General features: G+C 42.3%; 1 protein-coding gene across 12 annotated transcripts in view; it reads left to right on the top strand.

Annotated features, from left to right (window-relative positions):
• Positions 1-17,123, top strand: part of c2cd5 (C2 calcium dependent domain containing 5) — a 112,297-nt gene that overhangs the window by 13,026 nt on the left and 82,148 nt on the right. For 9 of the 12 annotated variants that reach the window (XM_086010004.1, XM_086009992.1, XM_086009998.1 and 6 more), the window contains 4 exons: positions 5,618-5,713; positions 6,325-6,480; positions 8,690-8,891; positions 15,636-15,787. In XM_086010004.1, the coding sequence (XP_085866130.1) occupies positions 5,618-5,713; positions 6,325-6,480; positions 8,690-8,891; positions 15,636-15,787 (606 nt within the window). Of the gene's footprint in view, positions 1-5,617; positions 5,714-6,324; positions 6,481-8,689; positions 8,892-14,823; positions 14,949-15,635; positions 15,788-17,123 lie in introns of all 12 variants that reach the window. The other 3 variants (XM_086009994.1, XM_086010001.1, XM_086010003.1) reach the window with 1 other exon arrangement.

Consider the following 17,123-nt stretch of genomic DNA (forward strand, 5'->3'; position numbering starts at 1 on the left):
GCCTCAGTATTAACCCCCCATGATGCGCGGGAGGAGATCCGAGGGGATGGGGTTAATCCATAAAAACCAGTGAACGCGCCCCCAACCCGCCACGTATGAGCCCGTTGCCGTTTTTACGGTGGTCGGCTTCGAGCCGTGTGAGTTTCCCGTCTTGGAGATGTGGGGCACTTTATTAACACATTTTAAATCAAGCTCCCAAAGTGCAATTGGGAGCCTGATTTAAATCTAACAGCTGCCGGCTGGGTTTCCCAGGACTCGGAAACCCGGCAGCGAAATGGAGGCGCAAGCAGCTCCAGAAGGTAATTGCCTTTTACAGCACTCCTTGTGGGCCAGGAGGAGCAGGAGTGCACCCCCCACCCCGGCCCCTCGAGGAAGCCTTCGACCTCCCTGGGATGGCAGAAATGACGTATGAGGAGAGATTGGGACGATTGGGCTTGTACTTGCTGGAGTTTAGAAGAATGAGAGGGGATCTCATTGAAACTTATAAAATTCTAACAGGACTGGCCAGACTAGATGCAGGAAGGATGTTCTCGATGGTCGGGGAGTCCAGAACCAGGGGTCACAGTCTAAGGATAAGGGGTAGGCCATTTAGGACAGAAATGAGGAGGAATTTCTTCACCCAGAGAGTGGTGAACCTGTGGAATTCTCTACCACAGAAGGCAGTAGAGGCCAATTCATTAAATATATTCAAGAAGGAGTTGGATATATTTCTTAAGGCTAAAGGCATCAAGGGATATGGGGAGAAAGCAGGGATGATCAGCCATGATCTCATTAAATGGTGGAGCAGGCTCGAGGGGCCGAATGGCCTACTTCTGTTCCAATCTTCTATGTTTCTGCCGATCATGGCCTCTCAAGCCCCTGCCGTGATCGGCAACCACCCCCCCCCCCCCCCCCCCCCCCTGCGAACCTGCAGCTACCTCACTAAACTCATTTTGATTCTCTTTAATCTGCTTATTTCCTGCCCGGCCACTAATGAGCCAGTCAATTTTCCGGGCAGGAAACAAAAGAAAAAAATGATAATGAGCTCCTTCCGTTAAATTCGGCAGGACCTCTATGTCCCTGGCCTCGACGGGCTTCCCCGCACTCTCCCCACCTCCCCGTAAATATCGGGACCGTGATGTTTTAATGTTGCGAGACTCCCATCTCACAGTAACAGTTTACATTTGACATAAAAAATGTAACATAGTATTTGATAGTAGGTGGAAGGGAAAGCAATATATAAGCCATTAGGAGGAAGACCTTACAAAAAACGGCATCAGTACTATTTAAGTGTTTGTGTATGATGTTTCTGTTTTAATGTGGCAAAGGTTGGAATGTGTGCTGTAAAATTGCCTGCAAATCAAATTCATGCATGTAGCATAATGTAGCTGGTGTTAGAGCAGCTTAATTGACCTTGTGGGTCCTTGGATCCACAAATCAAAAAAGCTCCTGATAAAAGAATGGAAAAATGCAACAGGCACTGATTTGTACTAAGCTGCTTTACCACTTTTGAGTGCAGCACGAGGGTTTCTGTGCCAACCAAGTGTAGTTCCGTTTTATCCCAGACATATTACACCTTACTTGTTTCTTTGGTCTCGTGCATTTCTTTCATTCTCAATCATTAATCCAATGTTGGAAAGGCGTCAGAATTTTTTTTCGAGTGTTCTAGGACCAAAAAAAAGGATGTGTTTAGAAAACAAGAAAGGGTCCAAGTGTTTTGAATGGTCACAGCAAGAATTTCCCAGCGCAAATCATTCCGCTACCCCGTGACGGCATAATTTACAGTAGAACTGTAAAATCACTTATTCTGAACTTGCCACTTTCACACAAGAAATTATATCTTGAGCGACAGTGGAATGAGTAGTTTTTGTATTTGTTGCAATCCTACTTCCAGTTTTAAGCACAGTGAAGCTGGTGAGGGGACGTGCAAGGGAAGGTTGAGATTCCTGCATACTGGAAAGCTCTGGTTCTTTGTTGATGCAAATCAGTTTACAAGACAAAATGACTTGGAGTATTTCAATTTTTTTAATTGAGAAAATTTGAACACTTGCAAAGCATTGTAGGAGCATAGGACTGGAAAAGACTGTGCAGTCCATCTGCCAGCCTCTATATTGCCCACTCTCTCAAACAAACAGTTCTGTAATCCAGTAATATTTTACCACAGTACAGTAGTATGGTTTCCATTTTGCTAGCACTGAAATTACCTACTGTGTAGATGCTTGGAATTTGCTAGGTCTGGAAAATAACCAAATAGCAAAAGCAAAACTTGTAACCAACTTTGGGTACAAATGTTTGATTACGCTGTTTGTTTTTGACCATTTTTTCGACTTCTGCACATATATGTGCTGAAGTTTATTTTTAAATAAGGGAAATGCCTTATCTTTGACTATTTACAGTTTGACGTGCCTTTCATAACATACGTGTGTGTGTCAATCGCGCAGTAATCTGCAAGGTCCCATGCAGGCTGCTCACAAGCTTTTACACTGGAAATACCGCGCATGCGCAGAAATTTAAAGGGACCGCGCATTGAAAGAAACAGGCCGCACAGAACAAAGCGCAGCTTACAGGGAACGTGTTAAGTGATTTTTTTAGATGCAGCTTGTAGATTAACACTCCCAAGTTCTCTTTCATAGCTCCATGTACTTGTATTTATCTCCATTTTTTTAGATTATTTTCACCCCTTTAGGACATCATGCATCATTCAGAGAAGGTACATAGTAACTTGTTCCAGACCTCTACTAACACTTTTCTTCAGCTGACCATGAAGTCGCTTCTTCCCCTTCTCTCCAACCCCCCTCCTCCCAAGTCTGTAAATGTTGCCATCAAATACCAGTTTAGTGAGAATGAATGGAGTTTGTCTGAATGAAATGACTAAGATAGCATAGCTTTAGAATGACCAGTACTGTGTTAATCAATATCTGTGCATTGAAGGTGTACTTGAGTTGCAGTCAAAAAAAGGACAGCATTTTGTGGCAATTGTAGGTGAGTAGGTGACAAGAGGTGAGCAGGAACAGGAGGAGGCCATTCAGCTCCTCGAGCCTGTTCCACCATTCAGTGAGATCACGGCTGATCTGTATCTTAGCTCCATTTACCCATCTTAGTTCGTAACCCTTAATACCCTTGCCTAAAAAAAATCTTATCAATCTTGGTTTTGACATTTTCAGTTGACCACCAGTCACGACAGCTTTTTTTGGGGGGGGCGCGGGGGAGGAGAGAAGAGAATTCCAGATTTCCACTACCCTTTGTGTGAAGAAGTGTTTCCTGACATCACCCCTGAACGGCCTAGCTCGAATTTTGTGGTTGTGCTCCCTTGTTCTGGACTGCCCCCCTCCCCAAGAGGAAATAGTTTCTATCTACCCTATCAACTCCTTTTAATTATCTTAAACACATCAATTACCCCATAATCTTCTATACTTAAGGGAATGCAAACCTAGGGTACGATCTCGCCAGCCCTGGGGAGGCGGGTATGGAGGCAGGACTGCCAGGAAAATGGCAGAATTTGGGGGTGGGTGCCTAACCCGCCCAACCCGCCTCCGTGCCATCTTGCCAGGCGGTGGGTAGCTGTTCCGCACCGGGTCCCGTCTCTGGAGGCGGGAAGGGATTAAAGCCTATTAACTGCCTGTTAACAGGTACTTAACAGGTGGAAAATAGGATTATCCCCTTTTTGCCCTCAAGTGTGGGCTGCGAAACCTGCCAGGTCAGCGAGGGCGAGTAGGGGGTCAGCGGGTGGGGGGGGTGCAAAAGTGTGCTGTGAAGGTAAGTGATGGGTGCAAGTGTGGAGAGGTGAGTATCTGAGGTAAGTGCAAAATGTTAGTAAAAGTGTACTTACCTTTGTTTCTTCCTGCAGGCTTCAATCGATGGGTATGCGGAGAGTCTCGCACCTCCGCGTTGGGAATGACAGATGGCCGTTGCATTCTCCAATGCAGCAACCATCTCATTTCTGCAAAAGAAAGAAGTTTAATTCAAGACCTCATCAAACTACAGAGAATGTCAGTGTTCGACAGCTTCACAGATCTGTCAAACGATGACAATTCATCTGTCAAAAGTTTTTGACAGACGAAATGTCATACGTTGACGTTCTCTGCAACCAGCTTTCCCTTAATTGGCCTGCTAAGCCCGCTGGGCGGAGTTAACAAGGTCAATCAAGGGAAAATAGCGTGGGTTGGCCAGAAGTTGTTGGAGGCGGGACTGAAACCCGACAAGTGGGAGTCCTGCCTCTAGTCTATGGAACCTGTCCTCGTACATCAACCCTTTTAGCCCCTGTATTATAGGAATGTCGACCTGTCTGTGTAATGTCCAAAATGTAACAGAACAACAGATTTCTGATATCAGAAATGTACATTTGCAGGACATGTTGCAATAATGTATGCTGGTTATCATTTGATCAATTAACGATTATGTGGCAATAGTTAATCCTTCAGTGTTGGTGTTGTCTTGCATCAGCTGCATGAAGCAAAGTGGCCCTATTTGCCCTGCAACTCAAGCTGGTGAAAAAGAAATGGACTGAAAGCTGAATAAAATGGCCCATATAAACTCCAAAGTACATTAAAAGCGAAATAAGTTTGTGATTTCAAAACAGCAATGTTACGGTTTAGAGAATGCTTGAGCTTTGCTCCTGTGGTTCATGACATTCACTTTCCTTACTTTCTTGGATATTTGAAGATAAAGTGATGCGCAGAGGGCCATTTGCAAAAGTAATGGGGGTCGATTTTCCCGAACCTGTTGGGAAGAAGGCGGGACTTCCCCCTTTTGGGTTTTTGACCCGCCTACATCGACGTCCAGCCAATCCGCGCGATTTTCCCTTGATTGACCTTGTTAAGCCCGCCCAGCGGGCTCAGCAGGCCAATTAAGGGCCACCCAGCAACAGGTGACGTCACAGACTGCAATTTCATCTGTCAAGAGTTCTTGACAGATGAAATATCAGTGTTTCACAGCTGTTTGAACCTGTCAAACACTGACAGTCTTGAGTTCTAGCATGAGTCCTTCTGCACAGACTCAGTTAGAACGCTTACCGGCACTCAAAGCTGAAGGCTGTCACTTTTCACAGATCGCAGCCGTTCAGCTTTAAGTGCCGGCTGAGTGATGGGCTCCTGACACCTACAGGAAGAAAGGCTGTTAAGGTAAGTACAGGTAAGTAAAAGTTCTTTACACACTTTAGACACACCAGACACACTTACCTTTACACTCATGCACCCATCACTCACCTGAGCGCCGACATTGCGACCCCTCCAACTCCTTCAACCCGATGGCCCGATGCTCTAACCTGGCGTGGTTTGGAGCCGTCGGGGAAACCCACACGAAACCCCTCAAAATAGGGATTAGTCTAAAAACTGCCTGTTAACCACCTGTTAACAGGCAGTTAATTGGCACTAATCCCTTCCCGCCTGGTTTCAACGGGTCACAGTGCGGGGCGGGTACCCGCCGCCCCTGAAACTTGCGTGGGGCGGGGTTTTGGGCGGGATGTTGTCGGGACCCCCAAATTCGGGATCCCCCCCCCCCCCCCCCCAACATGCCTGAAACCCCGCCTGACGGCTCCAGGAAAATCTAGCCCATGGCCTTTTCTGATTCCATTCTTCGCTCTCTAATTTTACTGTAATATTCAAATAGCTGGGTGTATTAAAAGATCTTTTATTAACAGGTATCAGAGGGGAAATTAATGTTATGGTGAAGGTAGATCTCTTCAACGATTTGAACCGCTTCCGTCAATCATCGTGTGGAGTCAAGTTCTTTTGTAGTAAGTTTGTTGTCCTAATTTGGCTTGTGTTTTTATAAATTCCAAGTATATGTTCTGTATTGGCAGTTCAGATTGTCAATCTGGTAATACATGTGTGTTCTTAGGATACCTTTTTCTGTTGAGCATTTGGCCGTATAAAGGTGATAGATAGCTGTCTCTGCTGGGGAATAAAACACTTTTCTACTTTCTGCATCCATTTTCAGCATTGAGCATTTTCAGGTCAGGTACAGCAAAGCCAGCTGCAGGGTAAAGTTTCCTCTATCTCTATATCAATAATGTACAACTCCTGAGTGTCCTCTATTATTGATGTTTCCAATTTTCACACCAGCACTCTTGCTGAAGGCGTTTACTCCCGAGCTGTCAAACTGTTGAGCTTCTTTCAGTAGGCACGTAGCCAATAAGAACTGGTTTGAGATGGCCAAAATGCATTTCACGTAGGACCCACACACAACCAGCAGAGAAAGGAATCTTCAGTCCTTAGTCTGGATTCAAATCTCTGGCAGGGAAATAAAGTTTTCAATTCACAGTCACACCCCAGTCTGCCTTTTCTAAGTTGCTTTTAACCATTTTCTGCAGAGTAAGCTCTGAAGTATATATTTTTTCCTCCACAGCCACATCCATTCCTAAGTGCTATAAAGCAGTAACAATCCATGGGTTTGTTGAAGAATTGGTAGTAAATGAGGATCCCGAGTACCAGTGGATTGATAGGATACGTACACCCAGGGCATCAAATGAAGCCAGACAGAGGCTAATCTCACTGATGTCAGGTAAAAAAATCTTTCAGATTTTTGTTGACAATATCTTTGTTGCTGTAAGTGTGTTTGATATGAAGTGTACTTGTTCAGAAATTGTCTTGTACTGTGCTGTTGGCAACATATTGAGAAATTTTGGGATGGGGCGTGTCTTTCATTGGTTATAGAAGCCTCAATCAAGAGATTAGGGCAATTATAGATGGGAGTAACCAGTGTCTGGAAACTTCACAAATGTGTGCTGGTTTGTCAGTGTGTTACAACGTGGTAGCATGCTTGAGAGGTTCAGATTCGTCAGATCATGGGAATAAAGCTCAGGGTGTCTACATTGTCAGTAATACAATTTGTGAAATTTACAATTGACAGATTTCTAATTTTGAGGAGCTTGTAAATTTCCACTCAGACTTGATTTGAAATTTACATGGCCTTTAAGAAGCCAAATAATCACCTGTATCAGAATTGTACTTGACTATTCTCTTTATAGATGCTGATTGACCTGCTGTGTAATTCCACATTTTGTGTTATTTTAAATTCTGATTTCTAGAATTTGAAGTTTTTTATTTTTAATTTGTAAAGTTGTACTTGCTCATTTTTGGCTGACAAGTTCACTTACTTGCCCATTCTTACCCTGTAGCAAAGTACCATCTAGGTCATTCAACCTCAGAATATGATCATCTGTTACAGTTCCAAATGCTAAAACTATAATTGTTGCTCTTATTTTGGTTGCGGTGAACTGTCTCCACCAGTAAACCGGGCAAGGTTCATGTCAGTGACGGGTATTTGTTTTGGCAAAATGTTTGTGTTAAATTTGTTAAGTGATTTGGCAATGACAAATACTGCACTACTTGTAAATGTCCTGTAAATCAGGCACTACCTGTAATGTTCAGTGTAAATCAGGCACTACCTGTAATGGAGCGGGCCTTTGGCGTAGCGGTAGCATCTCCGCCGCTGGGCCAGAAGGCGTAGGGTTTCGAACCCCGCTCCAGACAGTCCCGGCAAGTGGAGTCGGAGCTCCGGCTCTAAATTCTGGGTTGACATCCAGCGGGATACTTGTGTCCGTGGGTGTGGGTGGCCCCCCCCCCCCCCCTCGTATGGGTTGTGGGAGCCGTAAAACCCTCCCGCCATAGGACTAACCACCCTAATGGCTGGTACGAAGATGGTTACGGTCACGGAAGGAGCATTAATCGCGGCCAGAAATCCTTCCACCACTTCATACAGTTCCCCAAAGGGAACAGTGAAGACACGTACGACGACGACTACCTGTAATGTGCATTGTAGTTCTGAGCGCTACCTGTAATCAGTGTAATTCAGGCACTACCTGTAATGTTCAGTGTAATTCAGGTTGAGTAGGTTGGGCCTCTACTCATTGGAGTTCAGAAGAGTGAGAGGCGATCTTATCGAAACATATAAGATTGTGAGGGGGCTTGATCGGGTGGATGCGGTAAGGATGTTTCCACTGATGGGTGAGACTAGAACTAGGGGGCATAATCTTAGAATAAGGGGCTGCCCTTTCAAAACTGAGATGAGGAGAAACTTCTTCACTCAGAGGGTAGTAAATCTATGGAATTTGCTACCCCAGAGAGCTGTGGAAGCTGCAACATTAAATAAATTTAAATCGGAGATAGACAGTTTCCTAGCAGATAAGGGAATTAGGGGTTACGGGGAGAGGGCAGGGAAGTGAACGTGAGTCTAGATTCGGATCAGCCATGATCCTATTGAATGGCGGAGCAGGCCCGAGGGGCCGTATGGCCTACTCCTGCTCCTACTTCTTATGTTCTTATGTGCATTGTAGTTCTGAGCACTACCTGTAATGTTCAGTGTAATTCACCCAATAGTCCTTGGATGAAAAATGTTTTTACAAATGTTTTAACATCATAGATTTGTATTAAATCTGTGGTACAGGATGACTAATATTGCTGAGAAAACACACTTGGGTGTGAGAAGTTGGCTCTGCGCATTCATCAGAATTCTATGAATTTTCTGTCGGGTGAATGTTCTGACCTAGAATTGGCGAAATTCAGAACCAAGAAACATTATTTAATTCAGCATATCCTTGCGACAAATTGAAACGCTTTTCCTTGTTGGCTTTTGGCCAATTTCTCAAAGGATTACTCTGCCTGAAATGTCATTTGATCTCATTCTATATGCTGTGGTGCTTGGCCACACAGTAAAGTTTGTGCATTTGATATAAATCATGTTAAGTGACAATAAATATTTGATTTAATAGGGGAACTGCAAAGAAAAATTGGCCTAAAGGTACTTGAGATGGGAGGCAATGCTGTAGTGGGCTACCTACAGTGTTTTGACTTGGAAGGAGAATCTGGGCTAGTGGTACGTGCTATTGGGACTGCATGTACACTGGATAAACTGAGTAACACAGCTACATCACTCCTACCTCCATGTAGTTCCCCATCCAAAGACCTGAAAGAGTAAGTACAAGGTTGCAAGTATGTGCAATCTCTTTTTTTTTCTCTGCATTACTTTGTATTGTGTTGCATGCAAGATTCATATGCCTGTTCGATGTGTACTTCAAGAATATTTGAGCATTGTTGAGTACAAAGGTTTATTGGAATTGTGAATACATGCTTTCAAGTGCATGATATAGTAAACAAATTGTGCAAGCTGAACTCAGGAGCTTCATTAAAGTCTAAATTATCAGCAAGAAAATATAAGTAATCCTTAAACCATTGTAATAACAATGTTGTCTACCTCACTCAGAATTTGTAACTTGTTATGTAAAGTATTTTAATGCTATAATAAGCATTAGGAACACTAAATGCATATATTTTACTTAGCAGACTTTCCCATGTGTCCATAGTTTTGTGACTGAATAGTAAGATCTGGTGCGTATGACATCTCAGACAGAATGTGTTATTTTAGATGTGTAACCAGAAGTGCAAAAACCTTCATCATTATTTGCACTCAATATGCTGACTTGAATTAAGTAACAGGTAAAATACAGGCATGGGGTTGTAGTAGCATACTACTGTAACAAGTGTTTCACACTGTTATTAGGAACTCAAGCCATAGCTCTTTATGAAAATCAGAGGGTGATCTTGCTATTGGAGATAACCTATTAATAAACGCGACTCTGCAAATCCCTGTAGCATAGGCCCATGTACCATGGCCTTGCCTGTTTTTAATTTTGACCATGACGTGGTACTGTCGGTTAAATATTTGAGTATCTAAGAGTCAGTCCAGTTATGCCGAATAATCCGAGTATGAGTGTGAAGTACCTTCGGGTGTGCTGTTTTTATCCTCCTTCCAATTTCTTTGCTTCTCTCTTGAATGCATTGACTTGTGCTGGGGTATGATTCCGTGAGCACTGGGTGCGCTTTGCTTCCTTGCACAAGGGGCCATTGCTCATCTGTGAGCCAGTGTTGGCAGGCTATTTGTGGTGGAGGCATCACAGCCCATGTGCCACACGGTCTTGCCCAATATCAACACACACGTATACTTTTTCAGCATGGGTCGCTTGCTACTGACCAGGTGCAGTGAACATGGCTGATGTTCGCCCTCTACCCACCTCCCCCTTTCCTAGTCCAGGGAGCTGAAGCCAGTTGTATGAGCACAGCTGCGCCTGATCCTGTCCTTACTTGATGTCCATACACACACACTTACCAATAGTGGTTACTGGGTAACCATTAAGAACGGGCACTCTGAGGGCCCTTGAGGTCAATTGTTGCACCTTGCTCAGATCAGCTAACTCAGCGCAGACCAGGTGTCGAACTGGGGTCCTTCTGGTCTTAATAACAAGCTGCAAACAAGTACTAAAGCCGCCAATAATTTCAAATCCCAACCAACAACTATAACCAATATATGTCCCCCATTAGGAAAGCCCATAATCTATTGTTGGAATAAAAATAGACCCCACTCTAACTCGTGGAATTGTAGTCCCATTCATGTATCCTTTGACCCTGCACCCTGTATGAGTCTGGTATGGTACAGCGTTAATGGGCCACTTCTGTAGAATACAGCCTCTGCGTGAGCATATATTCAAGGGATTTTTTTAGCATCATGTTCTCTAGTTTCTGCAGTGTACAGTGTATTCTGTTTTTTTTTTTTTAAAGTGTTTGTAAAATTGTATACAATTTTTTGAAATGTTATGTCTACATTGGAGCACGGAGGTGGAGATTTTCTTGTTCCAAGATATAGCATCTTTTGTTTAAAAAAACAGAAACATATCTGGTTTTGCTGAATGGTTTACTTTTAAGTTTTCAGAATGATTTTGGAGAGGTGTAGGATGTTACTTGGGGCGATATATGGAGGGAATGGGTGGTTGTGGAGTGTGAAATAAATACTTTTTCAATAGTTCAATATCCATTTACGAATAGGAATTGCCATCATCTCATGGAGTTGAAGCCTAATCTCTTTAACAAAATTGACACCTTTAATGATTAGGTGGTTCTGTACTCTGCTGTGCAACAGCCTTGTTGGGGAACAGGCTCCTGTTCTTTATTCCCTAATATTGGCAGCAAAGCTCGTTGTGTTGTCTCTGATGCTAGAGCAAGTTCAAATGCTGTTTTTTTGAATTTTTTTTTGTTTGCATATTTAAGTCTTTCAGTTGCTGGTTATGATAAAGGGAAGTCTTTCAGAATGCTCTGTGTTGAATTGCTGACATCTCGCAATGCAACCTACTTGGCTGTCTCAATCCAATCGACCTCGGGCTGCCTCAGTCCTATCTATGGCTGCCAGCCAATGCTGGCATTTGGTTTTGAAATGTGTGTAAAGTACCACAAATCCATCCGAGTGAGACACCCACGACCCTGAAGCAAGGTCTTTTGGAGCATCTACCAACTTGCCCAGGGCACTCTGCTGAAGTTCAAGAACACCTGACATTATCTTGGGCAGAATTTTTTTTTGCTGCACTCTGCATTTTCTTAAAGGAGAAGGAAAGTCAATATTATAACTTCGAAGTACTCCCCAAATATCTGTGCAAGAATATGTGCCCACAGAGACGTTTCCTTTATTTTGTATTTAAAAAAAAAATGCCTTCAACTTGCCATCCTGACCGAGATCCAGTTCAGTTCGCCTTCCCTCCAGAGCTGCTGTAGTGATACCAGTGGGGGGGGGGGGAAAGAGCAACCTCCACATAGGTTGGCTGTGTTTGTTTTAATGTGGCTCATGACTTCTGACTGGCTTGGCAGCTCATCTGAAACTACCCAGGAAAATACACATCGCTGTGATTTGGGCAGCTCCAGTTTGGTCTCTGGAGAACTCAAAGATCCAAACCCCCCACAGAAGTTGAGCATTGCCAGGATACAGGTGGCTTTTCTCCGTCAGTCGTGTAACCAAGTGACTCCGGGGGGGTCGGAAGGAGACCCAGTAGGCAACAAGTGTTTTGAATGTAGAATTGATTTCATGTGGAAATTAAGCGAGTACTTTGAACTCGCTACCATGTGGAGTGGTTGAGGCGAACAGCATAGATGCATTTAAGGGGAAGCTAGATAAGTACATGAGGGAGAAAGGAGCAGAAGGACATGTTGATGGGGTTAGATGAAGTAAGGTGGAAGGAGGCTTGAGTGGAGCATTACCACTGGCATGGACCAGTTGGGCCGAATGGCCTGTTTCTATGTCGTAAGTTCTGTGTAGTGTTTTTCCTTTTGAGCTTTCCTTCTCTTTAGGGACAGTGCGTTTGTTCATTTCCCTGCCCCTTCATATGGGGTGATGGCCATTCCTATTTTATGTGGTGGTTGAAGAGTTTTCAAAAAGCACAGGAAGTAGTGTTACCTACTCTTTGAAAAGTATTATAGATAAATCTCATTCTAAACTCTGATCATTTAAACCTTTGAGCAGTGTTTCATTGGAGGCCAATTATGCTCCTGCATTTGATTAGCACTAGCTTTGCATGGGTACATTAAATTGTATGTGCAAATTTAGTATATGCAAATTGCAATTATGTATAAAATGTGCATGAAGATATGACTTGCACACCAAGTTTTATGGCATTCTGCTATTGTGCACTGCTAAATTTAAAAAATACAGAAATATGTCAGCTAAACTTCAGGGATCAAATTCTTTGATTAATACAGACTATTTTATATTTTTGGAGAATTTCTGAGATATGAGTTTTGTGCATAATCGTTCACTGCTTCCAGCTTTTAAAAAAAAAATCATGAGACTTGGTAGGTATGAATAATGTTTTTTTAACTGGAAGATTTTTTGTTGCAGAGTTCTGCTCTCCAACTGTTCTTGAGGGATTAATGCTTGTTAGAGATTTATGCCTGCATTTTCCTTAAGCAGCACCTTCAGTTTGTTGTAAATGAGTCTAAAGGGGACTTGAAAAGCTACTGTCATGAAATGAGCTCTATTAGCAGTGGTACTTGTATCAGGATATTCATTAAAAATTGATTTCTGTGCCAGTTTTTTTTAACCTAATTTCTATCATTTGGTTAAATTTGTATTTATTAAGGTGAGGAATGAGTTTACAGCTGGCAGAGAACAAAGTTTATCTTGGGTAGATTTAACCCAAGCTCCCAGAGATGAATGGGCAGTGATCTTGACCCACTGTACACCCAGTTCCCCATACCTGAACCCTTTAATAAGATGCATTGTTTATGAATCTCTCTGAAATAGATGTCCCATATGTGGTATCCATTTTATAATGCTCTTTATGTATCTCCCATATAATTCATTATAGAAAAAGAAAGACTTGCATTTATATAGCGCCTTTCACAACCTCGGGACGTCCCAGTGGATGTAGCTGGATTGAAAACTTTCAATAATGCCAACTAAAGCTGTTTCAGTAGCCATTGCTAATTTTGCTTCAAACTATGAATCCAAAAACCCATTGGAATATTGCCTAATACATTTCCATGCTTGACTAGTCGAGTAACGGTTGAACACGTTGGTGCACCAATGGTAGGCTGCATTATCCACAAACTATTAACCCATGTGGCAAGTAACGGTCAGAGGGAGACATTCAGTGAAGGGGCAGTTTAACCCAGTGGGAGATCGAGAAATTCTGTACACTAGTCAGCTTTGGCCATTCTCGTGCTTCTCTTTTGGAGAGGCAAAGGTGCAAAAACGAGTTGCTTTCCTCCGTCTGCCAGAGAATGCTTTGTGGATGCATTGAAAAAGAGGAACTCTCTCTTTTTCTACAATGGGCATATTCTTTTAAAATGCATTGCTATGTTAACAAATGTGATGGTCAAATCATGCCTTTAAGGGACATTATAATCCCTCGATCCCAGGACAAGACAATCAATTTACAGTGGGAACGTTGTGTTACTTGCCTGCGTCCATTAACTTAATTCAGTCGATTGAGGTTGCCTCTTGGCATAGATAAGAATGACAGTTAATTTGTTCGACACTTTTCTGCAACATAGCATTCATGTTTGGAATTGCTTGCCTGATGTCTTGAAGCTAAGTTAGAGTTTGAACCTTGGTGTCAGTTAAGAGAATGAATGTAATTCAGAAAAACGTTAATGTTCAAATGCTAGGATGAAAAAAATTGCTTTTAAAAAAAATAAATTGGAGCGAGAGAGAGGAAATATATTTTCCACTGCCAGATTAATTTGGTATAGCTATCATCATTTTGTAAATTCTCATTTGTTAAAGATACAATAGAGACCCCTCACAGTTATTTATGTTTTATTTTGCATGATTTCCTTTAGAGTTATAGATCAATTCACCTTTTTTGAGTTCTAGATTTCTGTCAACAGAGTGGAAGCATTTTCATTGATGTTTAGTAACTAGGAGAGTAAGTCAACTGTGGTTGTTCATGAGCATGTCCAAGCAGTAACCCAGCAGCATTGGCAGAGAAAGCAGAGCAAGTTGCCCGCCCTCATAGTTGGTCCATAGTGTGTGGGACTCGAGGAGAGGTAAATAAGCAAAATGTCATCGGAAAAGGGAATAAACGGTTTTAATTTCCTCCCACAGAATACGATTTTGAAGATACTATCATTCTAAAACTCTAAGAAAATGTGCTCTTTTTACTTACATTATCGTCTTTCCATATAACACTAACGGTTGCATGGCTGATTCTAGAAAGCTGGAAAATTGTATGGAACAAAGCATAAAAAAATTAACTTAATTGTATGAGCCTTTCTTTTGACAAGTATAAAAATCAATATTGTAATCTTAAAACTCAGTCAAATGTGTGTTAATCTTGAATTTCACTGGCAACTGCCCCAGCTTTTCATGTCACTTTTAAACTGCTTTAATACATGCATGCTGGTTATGTCTGCAGATATTTCCTATTGGGTACGACGTGGTTTCTGGTAATCCTGCTTGTATATTAAACCAAAAAGTGACAATACTTGCTGAATACCTTGGCTCCCTCGCATTCATGGTTTTTTAACATTTACAGTTCTACCGTGTATATTTTTGTTTCTCCTGGCTCCTGCTTCTCTCTGTCAGGTCTCCTTTGGTGCACCAGCCAAGCCACGGATGCCGCTCGACTCACAACAGCCCAATTCACACTGCTCCGGGCTCGAGACTAACTCAGAACTTCTCTGTGTCTGTTCCTACACTCATCTACACTGGTATGAGACTGCACAGGCTGGGGAGAGGCGGGCCACAGGCACAGGGGTTCAGTGAGTAAAGCTAGGCAGGCAGTGTAGGAAGGTACCATAAATCTTCAAACCTTTCTTAGCTTAACAAATAGCCCAGCTTCCAGAACCAAGGAACATTGTTGAGATTTTTAGTAGATTTGTGAATAACTTTTCTAAAGATACCGAAGGAAGTAAGTTCTGGTTTCTAGTTTACCGATGGTTTGAATAAGACATGCAGAAGCTTTACTTACCAAATCTTTTTGTTTTCATTTTTAGCTGTGATGCACTGTTTTGGTGTTCCAGAATAAGGAAACATGAGTTTCAGTTCCGTATCCTCAAGCTTTCTTTTGATTACCTAATTAAAACGCGTTGTGTATTTTTAAAGCCATATTTCATGCTGTTTTATTTATATGATGATCATCTCGCTCGGGTTTCCAGTACATGGTTTGATTTGTGCTCCAGAATTTGTAACCTGTTTCCTGTGTGTAATATGCAAACCTGGGCAGTCATATATCTTCCCAGAATCTTCAGTGTACGGACAGCAGTTCTTTGCCTTTTGGCCTCGTCCCCAGCCTGCACATAGAAGCAACTGCTGCCTCCCCTGTATTTGGATCATTCCATCATTGCTTAGCTCCTTAGCACAGGGTTACTGAATGTGTTTCCCGCTTCTTCTGGCAGGGTTCCCTTCAGTGAAGATCCCAACCCTGTTACTCATTCATCTGGACCCTCCACCCCACTGAAAAATCAAACCTATTCCTTTTCACCTTCCAAGTCCTACAGTCGACAGTCCTCCTCTTCTGACACAGATTTGAGTTTGACACCTAAAACTGGTAAGACACCTCCACCCCGCTTTTTTTGTTGTAAATTTGTGTTTTTTGCACTTGAAGCACCTCATTCTGCTTGTCAAAACCTAATCATGAGCTTTTTTTCTCATTGAACTATGAAGAGCAGCAAACTGAATCGGACTAGAGTTTTTTTTTGTTAAATCTTTGCAGCACAATGAATGAATTCAGATGCTGTGGAAATATCTTTGTTTGTTATAGCTGGACATATTTAAAATGCAAGAACCGAGCTATTGTCTATCTTGAAAAAAAATAGAATTGGATACTCTATTAGATAACTTTTCAGCCCCCTTAATTTCTACCAAGAGTCACAGTGACTTGACTTACAAATGCTTGAATGTTAAGACTGCTGCATTCTGTGTCCATCCTGTTCAATCTGGATGTATTTGCTTTTTAAAAATTATATTAATGTAATGGATCCTCGATTAAAACAGTGTTCAGGTAGCAGTTAAAAACAATGCCAAGAGGGGCCCATTTTACCCAAAGTGACTGCACTTTGGGAGCCAGTTGATCTATTTGAGATGGTGGTAGGTAAATGGAGCTCTAGACTTATTGCACAGTAATAGCATGGACTGTAGCACTAAAATATGACGCATTGTGTAAAATCATGAACGCATGTACAGATATCTTGTTTCTAACAATTGGTATTTTGAGTCTTACATTTTCATGTTTGAATCTACTAAACTGCACATATTTAATGACCTTAAACAAATTTTATTTTCGAATATTAGAATTTTCTTTGCACAGCAGATAACTGATATTGATACAGTTGGATTTTGCTTTTGTGTTTTGCGAATGCTAATTTTTCTTCATGATCCGACTGGAGAAATTCAGGCAGTTTTATGTATAAAAGCTCTTGCTCGAGACTGTTTCCTTACTTTCCTGTGGTCAGCAGCAGAAACCTAAGAGAAATGCTGGAAAAACACAGCGAGTCAGTCCACATCTGTAAAGAGCAAATGCTGTCAAACTGAAAATCAAAAGATAAGCAGGCAGGCTTATATATTTCATGTGTTAGATCCTTTGTCAGAGCGTAACTCTGATTTGGGGAGGAGATGGGCCTTTTTTTCCCCCCCTCCTTGTGTGCTTTCATTGCCCATGTTTGACCTGAAGGCTTGAGTCCAGAGTCAATGTTGAGGACTCCCAGCGTCATTCTCCCCCAACCCCAATGCTGGTGGGACAGGACGCACCCAGCGATGGTGATGTGGAGTCGGAGATATTAGCTGATGGGTATGATTCTGTGAGTATGACTATGTGAGGCTGTTGCTTGACTAGTCTATGGGACATCAGTCCCAGCTTTGGCACCAGTCCCCAGCTGTTAGTTGGG

Source organism: Somniosus microcephalus, chromosome 17 (genome assembly GCF_052327205.1).
Source record: "Somniosus microcephalus isolate GS21.2 chromosome 17, FLI_Smic_1.0, whole genome shotgun sequence".
Lineage (NCBI taxonomy): Eukaryota > Metazoa > Chordata > Chondrichthyes > Squaliformes > Somniosidae > Somniosus > Somniosus microcephalus.